The sequence below is a fragment of the Meleagris gallopavo genome, chromosome 10, assembly GCF_905368555.1.
Source record: "Meleagris gallopavo chromosome 10, MGAL_WU_HG_1.1, whole genome shotgun sequence".
NCBI lineage: Eukaryota > Metazoa > Chordata > Aves > Galliformes > Phasianidae > Meleagris > Meleagris gallopavo.
Genome location: NC_139413.1, coordinates 15,778,650 through 15,796,866, shown reverse-complemented (window position 1 = coordinate 15,796,866; position 18,217 = coordinate 15,778,650). Strand labels below are relative to the sequence as shown.

Here is an 18,217-nt window from a genome sequence, read left to right as displayed (position 1 = left end):
CGCTCCGTGCTGTGCTGCTGCGCCACTCAGCCGCCAAGTGGCTGCCGTGTGCACCCGCTGCTGTGCTGCTCGTGGAGTCCCACGAATCATTAAGGGCGGAAAACATTTCTAAGGTCATCTAGATCAACCGTCAGCCCCTCACCTCCGTGTCCCTCACTGCCACATCGCGTCATACTCCGGGTGCTGACTGGGACACCTGCTTTGCTCCGCTGTCTTATTAATAACCACGTTGCATAGCAAACATCCTGCCCAGAACACTTCAGAAATACAGGAATGCTCACTGTTCTGATCTCCATAGAGCTGGATGTTAAAATCACCCCAGATGACTGCAAGAACAAAGAGCACTGCAGGGCAGTTTGAGCACCTGCACTGATCCTCCCCAATCTGTTGCACCCAAACATGTGCTTTAAGATCCTCTGGAGCTCAAGCAAGGTGCTGTGGCACTGCTGAGCTGAGGTGTCCCCCAGCTCCCCACTCCCACACTTGGTCATTAACCGAACGTCTTCCAGCTCCTCTTTAGGGGGAATTCTACTGAAGACCTCTCTGTGCAATAGTTCCAATAAGCTTCTGGATCCCTGCACCACGGTGGCTAGCATGGGGTAAGCTGGAAGGAATTAACTGTGGGTAGAGAACTCAATAATAGATTTTAGCAGATTTACTGCCAATAAAAGTGGAATTAAGAGCCCAGCAGCCGGAAGAAGACTGCTTTCAGTATGATACTCATTTCAGGAGGTTAGCATCAGTTCAATACTGATAAGTGAGCCTCGAGGAGAGAGCTAGAGAACTCTTTTTTGAAGGGAGGTGGGAAGATTTCAGACACTGCACTGGTTTATATAATTATGTACGTATGCACATTTAGACGAAATTTCTAAGAGAAGTTTCAGAAACTGCTTACAACAAAGCTCTGTTCAAATCGCCCACATGTGGGCCCCTGCAAGCACTGTAACACTACTGGTTTGCGAGAAGAGGCCGCTGGGCTTTGCAGCACTATGGCTGATTCCCCCCCTTTTGCCCACACTGATCAGCCTCACTGCACAGCAAGGCTTCTCCCTGGAAGCTTCATGTTCCACAGCAGTGCTGCCCTAGAGAGGAGGAAGAAAGCTCCAGGCAAAGACTTTAGTTCAGTCAAAGACACAGATCAGGGGCCTTGACCAAACTGAATGGATTTCTGGAGCTAACAACTGCAGCTTTCAAATGACAAACCCACAGCAATGAGCCTATGCCTCGTGGACTTGGGGGTGAGGTGAGGTAGCCGAGGATATGAGGATATCTGGAGTTCAGGATGCAGGAGACTGTGACTGATGCTTTTTTTGGCAGGTTGTTCCTGAAACATTCACAAACCCAGTGCAGGAAGATTTGATTTGCTGATGTGATACTCTACAGCTAAATTTCTCAAAGGGCACATCTTTTTAAATGACTGTCATATTTTGCTTTTCAAGATTTAAATATTTTATGAGGTGCTTGTTGATGTGGCAAATGGGAGTCGTATAGCTTTTATACTATTTTAAATTATTGACATTTAGAAACAAATCTAAGTAAACTGGTACCAACTCTCTCCTGTATACAGATACACAAGATGCATCTAAATGACGTAGTTTACTATGTGAAGTAATTGCACCAAGCAGAATGTATCCACAGCAGAGGTAGCACTGATTTATAAATAGTAATATAAACCTATAATGCAATATAAACCATTTAACCTGTGTGGTTAAATAAGTATGAAGGCTATATTTAGATTAGACTAGCTCTAACTACGTCTTTACTTGTTCTTCAATCTCCAGCAAAAATATTCAGTTCTGCTCTGTTTAAAGTCATATTCCTAGGCAAACTATACTATTGCAATTCTTTTGCTCCAGTACTACTGTTTCATGCTGGATTTTTTAAGAGTAGAAGCAAAACTGAGGCCTTGAACAATTAAAGCTCGGGTTGCCACCAGGTGGCACTGAAGACCTACGAGCATTTAATGCCCATAGCCTCCAAGCCTGGAGTCATGCATTACCTCCGATATCACAGCCTAATGTCATGAGAGCACAAGGGTCCAGGCAGAGATTAGCTCCACCTGCATCATTTGTAGCACACGAGAGGAAATATTTGGATATAAAACGTGTAGCCATCAGCTATATTTCTGTTACACAATATTTAAAGTACAGTCAACTTTCTTGACATCTTGTGAGGGAAAAAGACACAAGTGCTACATTAAGAATTAAAACACCATGGTCATGCCACTCAACTTTTGTCATTTTAACTGTTGTAACTTGCAGTAAATACACGCATGACAGAAAAACAAACTGCACTACAGTGATATCTATTTAGTTATCTTGAACAATAATAAAATTAATTACAACCACTGTATCTAGAACACTTGGCCAATACCTCTATCTACGTTATTCTTAAATGTAAGTCTAAAATAACTTTTTTTTTAAAAAGAGCCAAGTTTTCTTCTAACATACTGAAAGGTTTTAACACTCCTGTATATTACTTGCTTTTTCCTAGGCATACAACAAACTTTCTAATAAAAAGATGACATGAAACAGTATTAAATTAAATGCAGGTGCTTGCAGTTTCAGAATAAGAGGCAAAAACTACACAGTTCACAGTACAATTGACACTTTATTCCATTGTGATGGGGATATATAGTATTGAAACTGCAAGAGTCAAAAAAGAGGGGAAAAAAAAGTGCAAATCTCTATTAGAACAGATTATGGAATGTGTTGATGTTTTTGGCACAGAAAGTGGGAAACTATGTACTGCAACAAGATTTTAAGTTTAATGAAATGTAACATTTCTGCGTTTAGTAGTCGTATTTGTGCACTGCAGAACAATACAACATAAAACAGTGACTAACAATTCACATGCAGCTCTATACAAGTTACATCATACATCCAGTTAAACCTTTTCTGAAAATACATGAGGTCCAATTATACTTTGTTCACAATCACTTAACAAATACCATTCTTTAAGCAGTCTTATCTTTTCAGTTTCCTTATTGATAAAAACAAAAATAGCGTCTTAAATAGTAAATTATTTTCTCCAAATGGTTCCACATGAAAGTTGATATTTTCTGTTGAAGTAATTTGGCTCTGCTTGATTAATACAATGTTCAAGAAGCTGAGTGAAATCAAAAGCTGGTCTTCCCCTTATTTTATCTCCAATTTACTGTGAGCAAACAGAAAATCAGATTCGTTGTTCTGCATTTCACTGAATGTTTATTTTTAAAACTCAGCTTGGTGGTACTTATCACCTCTGTACCTATGACCTCTGGAATTCATCCAAAAATCAGAGAACAGCTTCATACAGTGGCAGCTATTTAAGACCAAAAAGGAGTGTATTAGCATAGAAACGACAAAAATGCTGAAATGGAAGAATTTGAGATTATTGTATAAGTACAGTACACATTCACATTTTCAATGCAGAGAGAGATACTGTATTCATATTTTGTTGAAGAGAGAAACCCACATATCACAGCTCTTCCTGCACTAACAGTAAAGATAATATCTTTTAAAGACCTTTAATGCATACTCTAGCTCTTTCATTTGATCTAAGCTAAACTACTTGCTCAAAATGAAGAAACCTCTGATGAGTAAATTCAAACCCCACTGCTGAGCTATTAACCACAAGATCTTCTTTGCTGACTTGTTATGTCATGCAGCCTGACAGTTGTTATCAAATGTTTTCTGTGGGCAGTTCAGTGTCTCATCTCCTTTTTTTTGGTTTGGGATTTCATTTTATTATTTATATCAGTCAAGGATGATGATTTACATCTGACATCTGAGAAATGTTCCTAGTGGCAGGATACACAGGATACCCATTAAATACGTATTACAGCAGGAATGTCCTTGCAAAGAAATTATTTGTTTGGACAACAGAAAAGGTAACAAAGAGCAAGAAAGAGCACTTGGCATGATTTTAGTTCTTCGTACCATGCTGCAATTGCACAAACTGAAGTGCTTTAAGTGTTTTTGCTTTATTATAATGACATAATAAAGAACAATGCTAAAAGCAGAGAGGTAAGGGCAATTCCACTAAACAGCTTAGGTAACTTTTGGCATCAGACTAAGATTTAATTTTGAACTTTACGTTATGAGCCTAAAAGACAGAGACAAATCACGTGTGATTTAAAGCAACCAAATCTTGCTCCTAAAGTCAGAAAATTTATGTACAATTTGAAATTATCACCATAGGGAATTCAAATCCCTCAGCCATTCCCCTGCTCTTTCCATATACCAAAATGCAGCTTTGAAGGCAGGGAAATCTAACTAGCAACAGGTGAAAGACCAGCCTCACCTCTCCATGCCATGGGGAAACCAAGAGGAAAGCCACTATCACCCATTCAGTTGCTTTCAGAGACATAAGCTATGAGCAGTCTACCATATTTTGTCCTAAGAAGTGTCCTCCTTGTCACTCCCTACGTATACTGACGCTCATCTTTCCAGCTCAAAGTAAGAGCAGACCCCTTAGTTTCTTCTCCACCTGGCATCTACACAAGAAGGGAAAGAATTTAGGACAGTCTGTTATAGAGTGAACAACAAGGAGGCAGAAAAAAAACAATTGAAGTAGGAGAACTAAGGCAGCAGGAGGAAAATTTGCTTTGTGGCTGAAAGAAAAAAGCATTCATTGTGCCACAAAACTAGAAACTATAGTCTGAGGAAGAGAGTTTGAGGCATAAATGGAATGGAGACCCCACAGCCCAGTGCTGGCACAGGACAGCTCCCACTCCTGGATGAGATGATGGAGGAATCAGGGCAAAGGGATGGGAATGAGGTGTAACCAGGCTCAGGAGTACAGACAGAGCAGGTGGGAGGGGGCATGCAGGCTTCATATGACAGCTCCCACAGATACGGATGTTTTTAAGGGTAAAGCCTGCCTTTAGACGGTCACAGTTAAATACTGTAGGGTTACTTTTTGGCACAAAATCTCTGCTGAGTATCAAATCATTTTAAAATGCAAGATGCTTTATCAGATACTTAAAAAGCACTGAGGGAAAGAGGGAAAGATTTCCACTACAATGTTTACATCCTTAGAGCTTGATCATGTCGATCAGGAGGAAATGATGGTGCATGGGAATGGAGGAGACAAAGGGGAAACCTCGGGAGAATTCTTTGGGACAGCACACAGCCATAAAACCATTTTATTTGCTCGTCCTTGTCCTCTCTCTCATGATGCCTCGTCACCGCAGCATGCAGACAATGCGACACATATCCTGGTGGTTGACAGGATGTTTGCTCCACATTACTGCTAGGTGAGGTGAGAGTTGCACTGTAGAGTACCTACGGATATACGTACTTGTGTTTCCTCCCTTATGACAGTGTGGAAATGCACGCAGGTTTCCAAAGAATACTGAAGTATGCGCTTGGTTAGTGCTATTTGCTGTGCTACAGACTGACTCCTCACTCACTTCCGACTGTACCTTAGCGCCATGTCACAAGTGGTTCAGGAAAGGTGGAGGAGGTGCCTAGGAAGTCAAAAACATGTTCTGACTCTTTGTAAGCCTCTGGAGAATTCCCGCTGCTGTCTCTGTTTGGGAATTTCTCCATCCGTAGTTTACAAATGATTTAACAAGAAGCATGTGAATACAATGGGGTATGCTCCACTTTACTGTGGCAAAAAAAAAAAAAGTATGACTCAGTGGGTAAACATGTTGTGGAATTTGCTACAAAAAATACTGAATACCACAGTAAATATTCATGCAATTAAAAATTTAAGATGGTCATTGTTCCAAGGAAAACTACCCCAAGGGCAAATTACACATGCCAATCTTTCAGGAAACAATAGCTTCCCTTATTCATGAGCATAATCCAGGAATAACTGTCCTTCAACTCATTCTATCACCCTTTCCTTTTGAATTTTGCTAGTATGTGGCCTTCAAAAGAGGAGAAAACAACAGAAAGGAGGAACAAATTAAAAAAAAAAAAAAGCAAACAATTATTTTAAAACCCCCAAATTTTTTGGTTATTTTTTATAGCTTCAACTTTACTGACAGCATCTGAAATTTTCATTTTTGTGGTCCAAATGTTCCCCAGTACCTGGCCTTTAAAGAAAACTCTTATTCTGTTGTCACCAAAGTGTAAGACAGAGCATTAGCAGCAAAATGCCACCTGAACTTGCAGGTGATGTCCTGTGTGGCTGCACTGTGAATTCTTTTTATGTCATCCAAGTTTCCCAGGCAGGTACTGCCTTCAAATGATCCTGTCAGAGGAGGCTTTTCCCAAAGCTGCTATCTTGCATCTGAAACTAACAATGCCCAGCAGCAGCAATGTGATATGGCTGAGACAGCGAGTGTAGACTACTGCCCACTGTTTCAGCTTCCTTACCACAGGAGATACCAAGTTCATGAGTTCCCTGAACTTTTTTCCGCCCCCACTGTCACTTTGCATCATTGAAAGTGAAAAGAAACAGAGGTGAAAGACTAAATGAATAAAAGGAGTAGATCAAGGAAGAGAAAGAAAAAACACAGGAGAAGGGAGCAGTGCAAAGACAACAGAGGTGCTTGAAGTGTTGAGAATTAGTTGGTCGTCTTAAAAATTTCACACAAGTAAGTTAGATTGCTAAAGCGTGGGGTTAGCCATTATAGTTTTCTTCTGCCAGCCCACGGGACTCACACACTTCAGAGTTATGTATCCCTCAGTGAGAGCATACATCCACCTTAAATACCATCTGCAAGGACATCATAAAAATACACAAAGCAAAAAATTTGTAAACAAGGGTTAGTAGCACAGTGGTACAGTAGATTGTCAATAAAAACAATAAAACTGTGAATACAGATTCGTCTACCTTGTGTGTAACATTATTGCCAGTTACAAGGGAGGGACTTCTGTAAACTCATAATTCTGAAGTTTTGTTAATAAGCACAGAGCAACAGGTGAGTGCCCCATCTACTTTCTCCAGTTCTGTGTTGGCTATTGGGATCAGCATGTGGTCCTTCAGTTTTTCAAAAACCTGTTTAGGAAAGGAAATGGCACAGAAATAATTACTTTTTACACCTCCTTAGTTTCCCTTTTCCCTAAGTATTTGGAGTAGTCACGGATTGATCAGTGGGTGCCACACTTCTCACTGTAATTCAAGCTAACATTTACAGTGTATGTGGCCATTTGGCTGTGGCTCTCAGAGGGTTGCAAACATTAATACCGTTACTGCTTCCAGTTTGGCAGAAGAAGCACAAGGGGCACACAAGGAGACAAACAAAATCAGTGGAGACACACACAGAGCCCAGACCTCCCACCTTTTGAAAGCTTTCGCCATCTATATTTCCCATGGCAGGATGTCACTCTTTCTGTAAAGCACTGAATTTCGGTTCCCAGCCACTTCCCGGTGAGGCTGGGATGCTGGCAGTCTCCCAGCCGCCCCCAGCACATCCCTCACCTTTGCACTCTCTGGGTACTCCTCAGGGGCTCGGTGCAGCAGGACGTGCCCTTTGCTGGGAATGTTTAAATAGATGCAGTTTGCAGCGGCATCGTCGGGCACCGTCAGCTTGTCATAGCGGTGGTCGCTCATCTGTTGCATGGTCTGTCGGGAGACACAAACCACAACTATTGACCAAACACTGTAGTGGGCCCAAATAAATGCAAGAATAGAGCCTTCAAAAAAAAAAAAAAAACACTAAGTACGATTGCCAAGCCAGCCAAGAGTCATTTTGCTATGCAGCAAGGAGACCTGCTTTTATCTCTGCCTTCAAGGAAGAATCTACTAACCTTATCCAAGAACAGCAGTAGAAAACCTGTCAAATGGTTCCTGCAAGTGGATTAAGCAGGCTGCCCAACGGACAGTCAGTGGGGTCTTTTCCTTAAGTAGTGCACATTGAGTATGCAAACCTCCTGCTCACATTGACAAAAACTAGAGGTGCTCAGCCACCTTTGAAAAAAGCAGCCATCATTCAACACTCATCAAATGAGTATGAATTAGCACAAACAGGACAAGAATGGTTCCCAACTTGGATATCAGCCCAATCTTAACTCTTTTCAAGGACCTCGTTTTTGCTTTCCAAGCAGTTACTCTTTCACCAAGCACCTGTGCTGGGGAGTGAGATGACATGTCCGAGTTAATCCTCGTTCCCAAGGGGACAACACAATAACCTTGTCAGAACAGCAGAGCTGGTGGTTTTCAGAAGGTTGGTCTATAAATATAGGGCTCATACACAAATTTGGACCCTGGCTGGAATTTCAGAGGCAGGGACTCTCAGCACATGAGAAGCCTGAGATCCCAAGTTTTGGATTAGGCTCAACTTTTTAATAAAGATGGAAAAAGCCTGGAGACAAGAAGCCTGACTACCCATTGTATCATTCCAGCTTTATATCAGCTTCTCTGACAGAGACCTAGAATAAAGCAGAAGTGAACAAAACCCAAAGCTTTGGCTCTGTCCAAAGCCTAAGCAAACTCAAGTGCTTCAGTTTCCCTCCTAGCTCTCCTTCGTTCCCACACACATTGCAAAGATGCAAACAGAAATAAAAGCCTTTTTTTTTTTTTTTTTCCAGCTTAGAAGTACTCACATTAACATTATGTCAAAAATAAATCACTATTCTGTTAACAAAATTCTTCAAGGGAATTTATCCTTCTCAGCAAAACCCCACAGATCTACACCACATAGCAGACTTTGATCTGCGGCACAGTTAAATTTATCTTCAAATTATCAGTAGGGTCATTTGTACTACTACTCATTCATAAGAAATACCATGTGGAACCTAATTATAATAACTACATCTAAAACATACTGTGAAGTACCAAAGCAGTACATACACGCATACTGCTACAGTAATTCCTTTCTAGGTCTGGGTGCATTTTTTATGTCGCACTCTGAGTCATCCACATCCCATGGAGAACGTGAAACTGGTAATGAAGAATGCCACGCATTCTTGAGGAAGTTATCATTTCTTGTTCTTTCTTCAATTGTGAAACTCTCCATAGGTCGCACCTACCTCCATAAAAGGTTAATGTGCTTTACTGAGAAACAATCCTTGCATCTTTACTTGACCGGATGTGTTTTTATTACTGTACTCTGTGTGTTTGACTTCCCTGTTTATGCACTTGCTTCCGTTACATTGCCGTGATGCATTTGTTCAAGCTCTCCTTGATGTCGCAGGCATACAGCAGCAGGTGACATGCCAGCAGAGATGCTGCTGCTCTCCCTGGTAACAGCCTGCAGACTCGTCCTCTGCACGCAGCCTCCTCCTTCCTAACATAATCTGTTTAAGTCTGGATTAAGGATTGTGGTTATTAAACCTGCACTGAAATATATGCAGCAGCAGCAGAAAGGCTACCGCCTAGATTTCACTCTGCTCCCAGAAAGTTGTGCTTTCTCTGGTCCTCGGTGGTGAAAAAAAAAAATCCTGTACTGCAGGTTTTCTACAGAAAACAGCTCATTCATCAGAAATGTACTGACTCACTGGGTAACATTTCCATAATAAATTACAAATGAATTCTCAAATGGAAGGGTATGGACACATCTCCCATTCACTTCCTTCCATAAAATGCTTCAGTTTGGAACACTCACAGCAAATTGAAGTGAAGACCAAATGCAAGACCCTAACTGTGCTGCAGAAAACACAAACCAGCATCAGGAAACTGAGCAGATGATGGGAAGGCATGCTAGAAGGATTGTTTTCAAGACTAAAAAGCTGGAAAATGGTGGCTGAATTAATTTAGAAACAAGCAAAGAGAAAAAATGAGTGAGAAAATAAGACACAGAATCATGGAAGTTTAAGTCCACAGCTGCAGCAGCAGGGATGGGATCTGTTCACTACAGTATCACTGTAAGAAAGCAGAACTGGCATTCTGACAACACAAAATTGCTCTCTCTTCCTCACCTTTTAAGATAAGAAGAAAATAATATATGCAAGCTTTAATCTCTGTTTTAACTACGATTGCATATCGAAGTAAAATTTCAAGAATCAATCTGTTGAGAGTGTGCAAAGGCAATAAACCTCAGACCTGTGCCACAAAGAGTCTATGAACAAAGCAGAAATGTGCAGAAATGATGCAACCAGGCTATTTTAAAGACTCATGCTGTTGTACATTTCTATGGCAAAAAGTCACTGAGCACATACAGCTGGCCAGACAGGGCTCCGGGGCAGAGAAAGAGATAAAAGCAAAGCTCTCTTTTTTTTTTTTTTTTTTTTTTTTTTTAAATCAGATACTCCTGTAGAATACACATTTTTGGGAAATGAGCAGTTTACAAAGCCTGTAGCCCTTGCACAGTGCATCTGTGGAAGGCTGGCTTTCTGCCCACATGCATTGTATGACCAGCTATGTTAACAGTCAGGCATTTCCCGCATGCCTAGTTTTCTGGGAATTTTCTTCAGCCCAGAGAGGGTAATTTTCATTGCACATTCTCTCAGCCCTTAGTCATGCTTTCCTTATGTTGAAGTCATTCGCATTGCCTAAAATGCCTTTCCTATAGCTTTTTTTTTTTCTTTTTACAGTGTGTCCTCAGACATCTGAGGTAATGGATAAGCTAAATAATCCTAAATATGAAGCAGCATTATGCATGAAGGAAAAATGTGTACGTGTTCAGGGCCTATTATCTCAGCAGAGCTGAGATGACCACATGCTCTTTTAAGGCATCCGCTACGCACTCTGCCCCCTCACTGCCATCCAGGGCCTGCTCGGGTGAGGGTTGCAGCGATCCCCCACATCCATACCCCCCAAGCAAAGCCCAACGCACAGCAACTGCTCTTCTTTCCAATGCAACAGAAAGCCCTGTGCCATAAACCAGAGATGTCTGGTTTTATAGGCATCTCTCATCCCTTCATAGCTGTCTCTTTTCCAGATGACAGCAATAGCTTGCTTAGATAACTCTTTATCCAATACAAGTTATTTTACAGGTTACAGGTATTTGTTCACCTACTGCTCTTTCCTGAGCCTTTCCATCTCTGCTCTAACTTTCTTTGAACGAAGCAATTGTGCATGCAAAGGGCATATGGCAGCCAACATACAGACACACCACAGCTTTAATTAGTGGCATAATGATGTTTTCTGCCTGGCTCTCAGCTTAGCTGACAATCTCAATGAGTCTAGCATCTTATTTCTGTAGTAACCATCAGTCAGGGCGCGTTATTTCATATGTGAAGTTCACTTTGTCATTCTCCCAGCCCATGCTGCACATCATTTTACATTTATCTACACTGACTTTCATTCACTGCTTTATTGCCCTGTCTCTGCTTCTTTGGTTCCTCAAGTTTGCCTCTTCACGTCTGGAGAAATCATCGACAGCAGAGAAGGAAAACAGCACTGTAAGGATGAAGAGGGGCCAGAGGGCCAAGCTGGTATTATGCCAGCCTGCCCATGCACTGTGGCTCTACACAGAGCGCACAGCTTCCCAGCACATGGTGACAACAGTGATGGCGAGCAGGCAGAGGGGTGGCAGAGCTGGAAGAGCCTGATCTGCTCACATGTCAGAGGAACGCATCTGCCCTGCCAACCGGAGTTGCCCAGGCTGCACAGCCTCATCTGGCAGTGACAAATACATGCTTAAAGGGACACCTGCCTCACCTTGTTAAGAAAAACACAAACAACCTAATACAGCACACTCTATAAATACACTTTCGAGTCTGGAACTTCCAGAAGACTCAGTTCTCCAGCCTGTTTGCAAACTGAACAACGCTGACACTCAATTACACAGAAGAAAATCATTACAACATCCAACCTTAATTAAAAGAACCCACAAAGAGTTGTCTGATAAAGCAGCAGGCTCAGTGAAGACCTGTGTCCTCTGGGACACCCTCACCCTTCACTTGTGAAGTAATGGAAAGTCAGAAGGAGCTGAAAGTATGCAACGTCTCACAGGACCTGATCCAGAGTGAGCAACTATGAGCTAAAGGAAAGTGTTCAGAATCTTATACATTGACAAATTTTCCTTCTATAAGGCTGGGAGCAGCAAATGACGTCTCTGTTTCTGAATTATACTAAAGAGCAGCTTGACAGCTGTTCTCTGGATTTTATTACCTTATTTGCTGAGACATTACATAGATGTCCACACTCATCTGCACTTTCTGCTAATTCCCTACCTGAAGTCGTCCTCTTTGGATTATTAATATTAGCAATCATTTCCACAGCAACCCTTTGTGATATCATAAATAGAGGATGATGACTTCATGTGGGGAATAAGCAGAGGTACAAATGATGAATTCTTAAGAAATAAGAGACAATATGTTCTAACTTTTGCATTACTAGAAAAGAAAGCCCCTACATAGACAAACAGTTGGACTTGATAATCTTTATGGTCTTTTCCATCCTGAGCAATTCTATAATTCTACGACAATAGCAAAAGCAGCTTTTCTGAGCCTTTCTGTTCTACCCAGGGATACAGGATGCATTGTAAGCACATGGGATATATGATGCTTCCCCCTAGTTGCCCATTCCAGAGGTGCTTCTGCAGCTGGGCCAGAAATTCCATAGCTTGTATGCAGGCACTGCACCCCTGCTGCAATGCAGGCTAACAGCACTCTGCTTCTTAAAGCTGGCACAGTGCAGGGACTAGGGTTAGCCAAGCCACAGTAAGAACAAAAGGCATTTAATCATCGGGAGGGGGGTAACTCTGCCAACACTCTAACAACTTCTTGCACCCAAGTCATTACAAGCCATGCTATGATCACAGCTTTGGATACAGACCGAGGGCCCAGTTGTCCAAAAGAGACTTTCTTCTCCTTTAAGCTTAACGTGGTTTTGGTAGGCCTCCCTTGGCCTCCATCAAAACAGAGGAGTTGTGTTTGTGATATTGTCCTCTGGGGAATACATCAGGAGATGAATGAACAGCACTGCTCCCAAAAGGAGATACTGAATCAGGGAACCTCTCAGATACTCTGGGATTGCTACTGAGCTGCTTGTGAGGGGACAGCATAGCCTGGCCATAGACAAGTTCCTAAGCTGAAAGCGGTGCCCATCAGCACCATCCAAGTCCTCACTCACCAGGGAAAGCGGAGGGACCTGTGCTCCGTGCCATCCAACAGGACTATGTGAGGGACAAAAACACCGCCCTTCTAGTTCACAGCGGATGCTGGGTCACTATTCTCCATGCAATCCTATAATTTGCCTTTGCTGCTGAAGCCCAACCTGACCGGCTGGCTCTCATCCCCTGCCATCTGGGCCAGAACGTGGGTTGTGCCCACGATGTGGACAGCAGAGCACCAAGCCATGCCAGCAGCACCGTGCCCACTGCCCGGCCTCTCCAGCATCACAAGACTGGAGCCCAGAGATGATACTTCTGGAAAGCTTTTGGCTCCATCAGTGGTACAGAACCCTCCCCAAGGCATTATCTGCCCAACAGCCGTGGCAAGCATTCAGCTACAGAATTACTGATGGGGTTAACTGCAAGAAAGAAATGCGCCCTGCGTACAGCAGAGGGAAGCTAATGTTTCAGATGTGTAAGCAAGGCAGGCCACAGTACTTTCTGTAGTTAATTTGCCTCTCTCTTTCACCAAGTTTCCTCGAGTACCGCTTTTCAGCTGCAGCCCAAATAAATATTCCATACTTGCCAGAGCCTGAAGAGGATTTCATGGTTAGAACGTCACTTGTGATTTATTGCCTGCTCCGTGCTCTATAATCCTAAACTCTGTGCACTCATTTTATAGTTCACTGGCACTGCTCTGTTACACACACGGCACTAAGCTCATGATAAACTGCACTCTGCCATACCCGAGCACCAGATTTCATTTATTCTTTTATTTTTAAGGAATTGTGTGGATACATGAGTTGCAACGGCAAGAACAATCAAGAAAAACTGCTGCCTTTCAAACAAAAAAAACCCTATTTTAAATATAAATGTTAGCCTAACCTAGCACAACAGCTCACTTGTTGGCCACCAAGACACATTGGAGGACAAAATGAACGTAACTACCACAGGTGCTCAAAAGCAGCTCAATTACTTTTCTTGCTCAACAGGATTTCCAGTACAGAAGGTAGCCACCAAGGAGAGGCTCCCAACAGCAATCTCCTACAGCAGCCACACTGAGGGCTGCCCCGGGCAGGTGACTCAGAGGGAACCCAGGGACAGCAGGGCCACACATGCTGGGAGAAGAGGTGGACAGGCAACTATCGCTCCATTCACTGGCCAAAAGCCAGGCAGCAGCTGTTAATTTTCAGTATCAACACTTCATAGAAATTGCAGTTTTATTTTCACAAGGTTGCAAGACACTGATCACTTGCTGCAGTATTTTTTCATCAGAGGTAAGTGAACAAATACAAAAATCACTTGGGTCAAAAAGCAGGAATTCAACAATTGGACAAAGCTGCAACATGCAGCACTACCACTGCTAGCATTTCCAAGGGAGATGTATTACTTACATGCTTTCAAACAATTTCTCTGCGAACTCCAGCTCGCAGCATGTGAGCAGATGTGATTCTTATGCACACGTGAACATGCTACTCAGTCTTTGATGCACAGAAATACACTGAAAACTGGCATAACTGATATATTTTTTAAACAGTAGACTGCTAGTTTATCTCGTCAATGAGCACATCCTCTTCAAAATAAATCTTTTTTCCACTGTGCCTTGATTAATGGTGGTATCTACTGAATGGCTAGTTATCAGCATCATTTCATCAGTTTATCCAAAAAATATTTTTGGCTACAACAGCTACATTTATGCACTGCAACATGATTAACCGAGCTGGGCATACAGCCTTAATCAGAATGATGAGTTCTCAGATTAGCGCTGGCTCAGGTTCAAATTGCAGCTCTGAGCAACCAGTATTGTACTTGAATTTTGCTCATGTTTATAAACAGTCTATACAAGAGTAGGGTTGTTTGGATATCTGCAAACTCCATCAGGCTGCTGCTCACGAGGTGTTTTGAGCCTGAGCCTGAATATCTGGGATAGTGCATATTTCACAGGGGAAGATGCAGGGTACTTTCCATCCCAGACTAAATCAATCTCACGACATCAGGAACATCAGACCTTTTCAACCAAAGCCATTTGTCATAAATTCCTCAGGGCAGAGCAGAGGCTGGGAATGTACTCCCAGAGCTTCGTGCAGCGATTTCTAATGAGACAGTAATTTCTACAGCACGTTCGAGTGAACAAACAGACTTGCAGCCACTTCAAGCCACGCAGGGATCCACAGGACTGTCCTCGTGTTTCCTCCTGTTTTTGAGAGAAGGCTCCCTACCTCTGTTCACATTCACTGTTCATCAGAGCAATCAGGCTGCTATCCTATTCCCTCATAGCTGTCAGGCTGCAAATCTAAGGTAGCCAGGATCGCACTTTCCTCTCCTCCATAATTCAAGCAGCATCCTGCAGGGGAGATCCCGAGCAGATTTGAAACGTTGGTTTTATCTCAGCAGGGCACTAAGACATTTTAAATCTTCAACTGTCACAAAAGAGAGAAGGAAAAACAAACAACAAGTCTCTGCTGAGCTCTGATGGAATAAATGATGATGTTGGGAAATGTAAAGTCCCAGGATTATGCCCATGAAGGGAATTCATAAAAACTGGTAGGTAAATACGCAAGAAAAAATCTCTGCATAGCAATAAGAAGGTTTTCAGGCTTCCATCTTGCAGACAATTACAGACGTATTAAAGTAATAAGCATCACTAGTTTGCAGAAGCCAAGGAGGTATATGCACTACAAATGCAGGATGGGTTCCAAAGCTCTTTAGGATGAAGTGATGTTAATATCAGAGCTACATGTTACTTCCATAGTACACATTCTGTGTGGCACAGATTCAGATTGGTAGCCTTGGGCACCAATAGCATTGCTGTTCTTTAAAATAAATTTTGTATAATTAGAGCAAGAGACATAAGTCAGGTTGAGTAAGGTGCCTTTCAACTGAGGACTCCGGAGGGCTTTCTCACTCCAGCTATGCAGAGCTACTTCCGCTCCTCCTCACGTACAGCTGATTTTGTCCATGCATTAGTGATGACACTGCATTACTGAGGCTTCTGCAAAACTGAAGAATAATGCAAGTACTTATGTTCTTACTTAGTGGCAAAGTAGTAAGAGTAAACATAAGCTGAAAATGTGGGACTTGCTGTCATCACCAATAAGTAAATTTTGGTTGTACCTTTAAAGGCAAGTACTGATTAAAAAAAAAACTCCAGTGCTTTCAGATACACTCTGATTTACCTACATCTCAAAACAAAGAGCACAGGATGGCAGGACCCAGTCTGTCTCACAGAGACAAACTCCCTCAAGCTTCACACCATGGCTACACTTTGCTGTTTTGGTGCTTCAGCATAAGCTTCTGCTGCAAAGCATCAGTGCCTACAGCTGTGCTATCAGGCAGGAGCAGAGATGCTGATCTCTCAGGTTACCTACACATGTAATGAGATTCATAGCCTCAGGCACCTCTGTGCCCACATCTCCAAAATCCTCTGTACACATGCAGGGGAAGCCACTTCTGAGCTCAGTACAAACCACAGCAGCAATGGCCATTTCCCATGAACCATGACAGTGATAGTGCAGTGCTGACCTGCCGCAGTGTGTTACTGGCTAGCGAGTCTGTCAGCAAAGAGACCCAGATTCACAACCTCACTTCAAACTGAACTGTCCAAAGCCTCGAGAGAAGGGCAAGGCTCAGGTTAACAGCTCTCCTTGCTTTCTGCTGGAGCCTCACTACTATGACATGACATCCTGATGGGATCCGATAGGAAAAAGCAAACTGAATGGACCTTGACTCTGCAGCCATCTGGTGGAGGGATAGGGAGCTCTGGCCCCCAAGCCCTGAGGCTGCAGTAACAGAATTATTTTATCCTGTGAAAAATGCACACATGGGCCATTTGTACAGCTGGGACCATGCCCCTCTCCCTCCTCCTGCCATACCTTTTACGTCTTCTCTGGCAATTTTAAAAGCCACATGTCCTCACAGCAACATCTGAAGTAAACAGAGAACCACAGAGTGGTTTGGGTTGCAAAGGACCATGGGCTCCACCTTCTGCTAGAGCAGGTGACTCCAATGTCTCCTACTGCTCCGATGATATCTTCTTCCTCCCTCCTATCAACAAATTGTCACTTTCAGACAATAGAAGTGTAAATAATAACCCACGTATTCCATTTTATAAACTAATGTGCATAGCTTGAGCTAAATTAATATCACTGTTCCCTTACCCAATATAAACATTCTCTCTGGCTTATATATACAAGGTAGGCACCGATTTCCTCTTTCATTGATGTGCATATATTTAAAACCCCAGCATCCTTGAGCGGAGATTAAATACTAACCAAAGTTTGCCATTTAAAGAAAATTTTCATATGCTCTTTACCTTCAGGGCTTTCTGTGCAGCTTCACTTGACCCAATAGCAATCAGGTTTGGCCCAGCCATGCTGCAAAAACTCTTCAGATGCAAAGAATCATGAACAGGGACTGTGGAAACAGCATAATCCTGTATGGGAGCAGAAAACAGGTACTATAAATATTTTTAAGCTGTCTTATTTCCTTAATTATATTGAGACATTCCATAATTAATTGTGTTCTCTACAAATTAACAATAGCAACGTATCCCAGATCACAGTGTCAACTGCTTCTGTATGACATACCCCTCTGGACCAGCTTGCCTAATCTTGTGCACTGGAGTAAAATCCAGAGTACATTTCAAACAATACTGTTATTGCAGCTGTGAAGCAATACACTACAATGTGCAATTAAATGGTACGTACATAAAAACTATTCAGGGACCTGCACTAAGAACAATGCACTGACAGATGAGAACACTAAGAACATGTCAATATCCTTTCAGTCTCCCACTGCCCAAGTTACTTTTATACAATGATTCCGCATTTCAGATCCAACTTTGGTATGTTAGAGGATGCTCACACTTTTTCATTTTTTTCATTACTTTCTACTTTTTTTTTTTTTTTAAAGAAATTGTAAGAAAACCATTTACAATTATGACAAGCGTCTTAGCCAGTACCATTTTTTCCACTCGTCTCAGCAGAGGACAGCTTATACTTCCTGTAGCACAGGTCAACCTACAAACCTTAAAAGTGTCAGCCAGAATTTCTGCTCCACGCTGATTTGTCCGCTTGGAAAGGCCTACAAAAAATTCTCTGCCTAGAATGAAAAAACAAGGAATGACACAATTACAGATTTTTTTTTTTTTTTTAGCAGCTCCAGTCAAACAAACCACTTTCAAAACCAATCAAACAAAAGCGATTTCAAAACCAGGCCAACTTTAGAGACAATCTGAGGCAACTGCTAATGGATGTAATTTCTTATATTTCCCTTCTTAAGATGAACAATAAAACTCAGTTCAGGAGTACGCAACCTGCAATCCCAAGCTGATAATGTAAA

At 42.2% G+C, this 18,217-nt stretch overlaps 1 protein-coding gene across 2 annotated transcripts in view; it reads right to left on the bottom strand.

Annotated features, from left to right (window-relative positions):
* Positions 1-2,590: 2,590 nt before the first annotated feature.
* The window catches only part of DDAH1 (dimethylarginine dimethylaminohydrolase 1), a 51,902-nt gene continuing 36,275 nt past the window's right edge, over positions 2,591-18,217 (bottom strand). Inside the window, exons 3-7 of one of the 2 annotated variants that reach the window (XM_085231518.1) lie at positions 17,904-17,977; positions 17,190-17,309; positions 7,360-7,503; positions 6,772-6,936; positions 2,591-5,452 (exon numbers count right to left, since the gene is read on the bottom strand). In XM_085231518.1, the coding sequence (XP_085087644.1) occupies positions 6,820-6,936; positions 7,360-7,503; positions 17,190-17,309; positions 17,904-17,977 (455 nt within the window). In that variant the 3' untranslated portion in view covers positions 2,591-5,452; positions 6,772-6,819. Of the gene's footprint in view, positions 6,937-7,359; positions 7,504-17,189; positions 17,310-17,903; positions 17,978-18,217 lie in introns of both variants that reach the window. The other variant, XM_085231519.1, reaches the window with a different exon arrangement.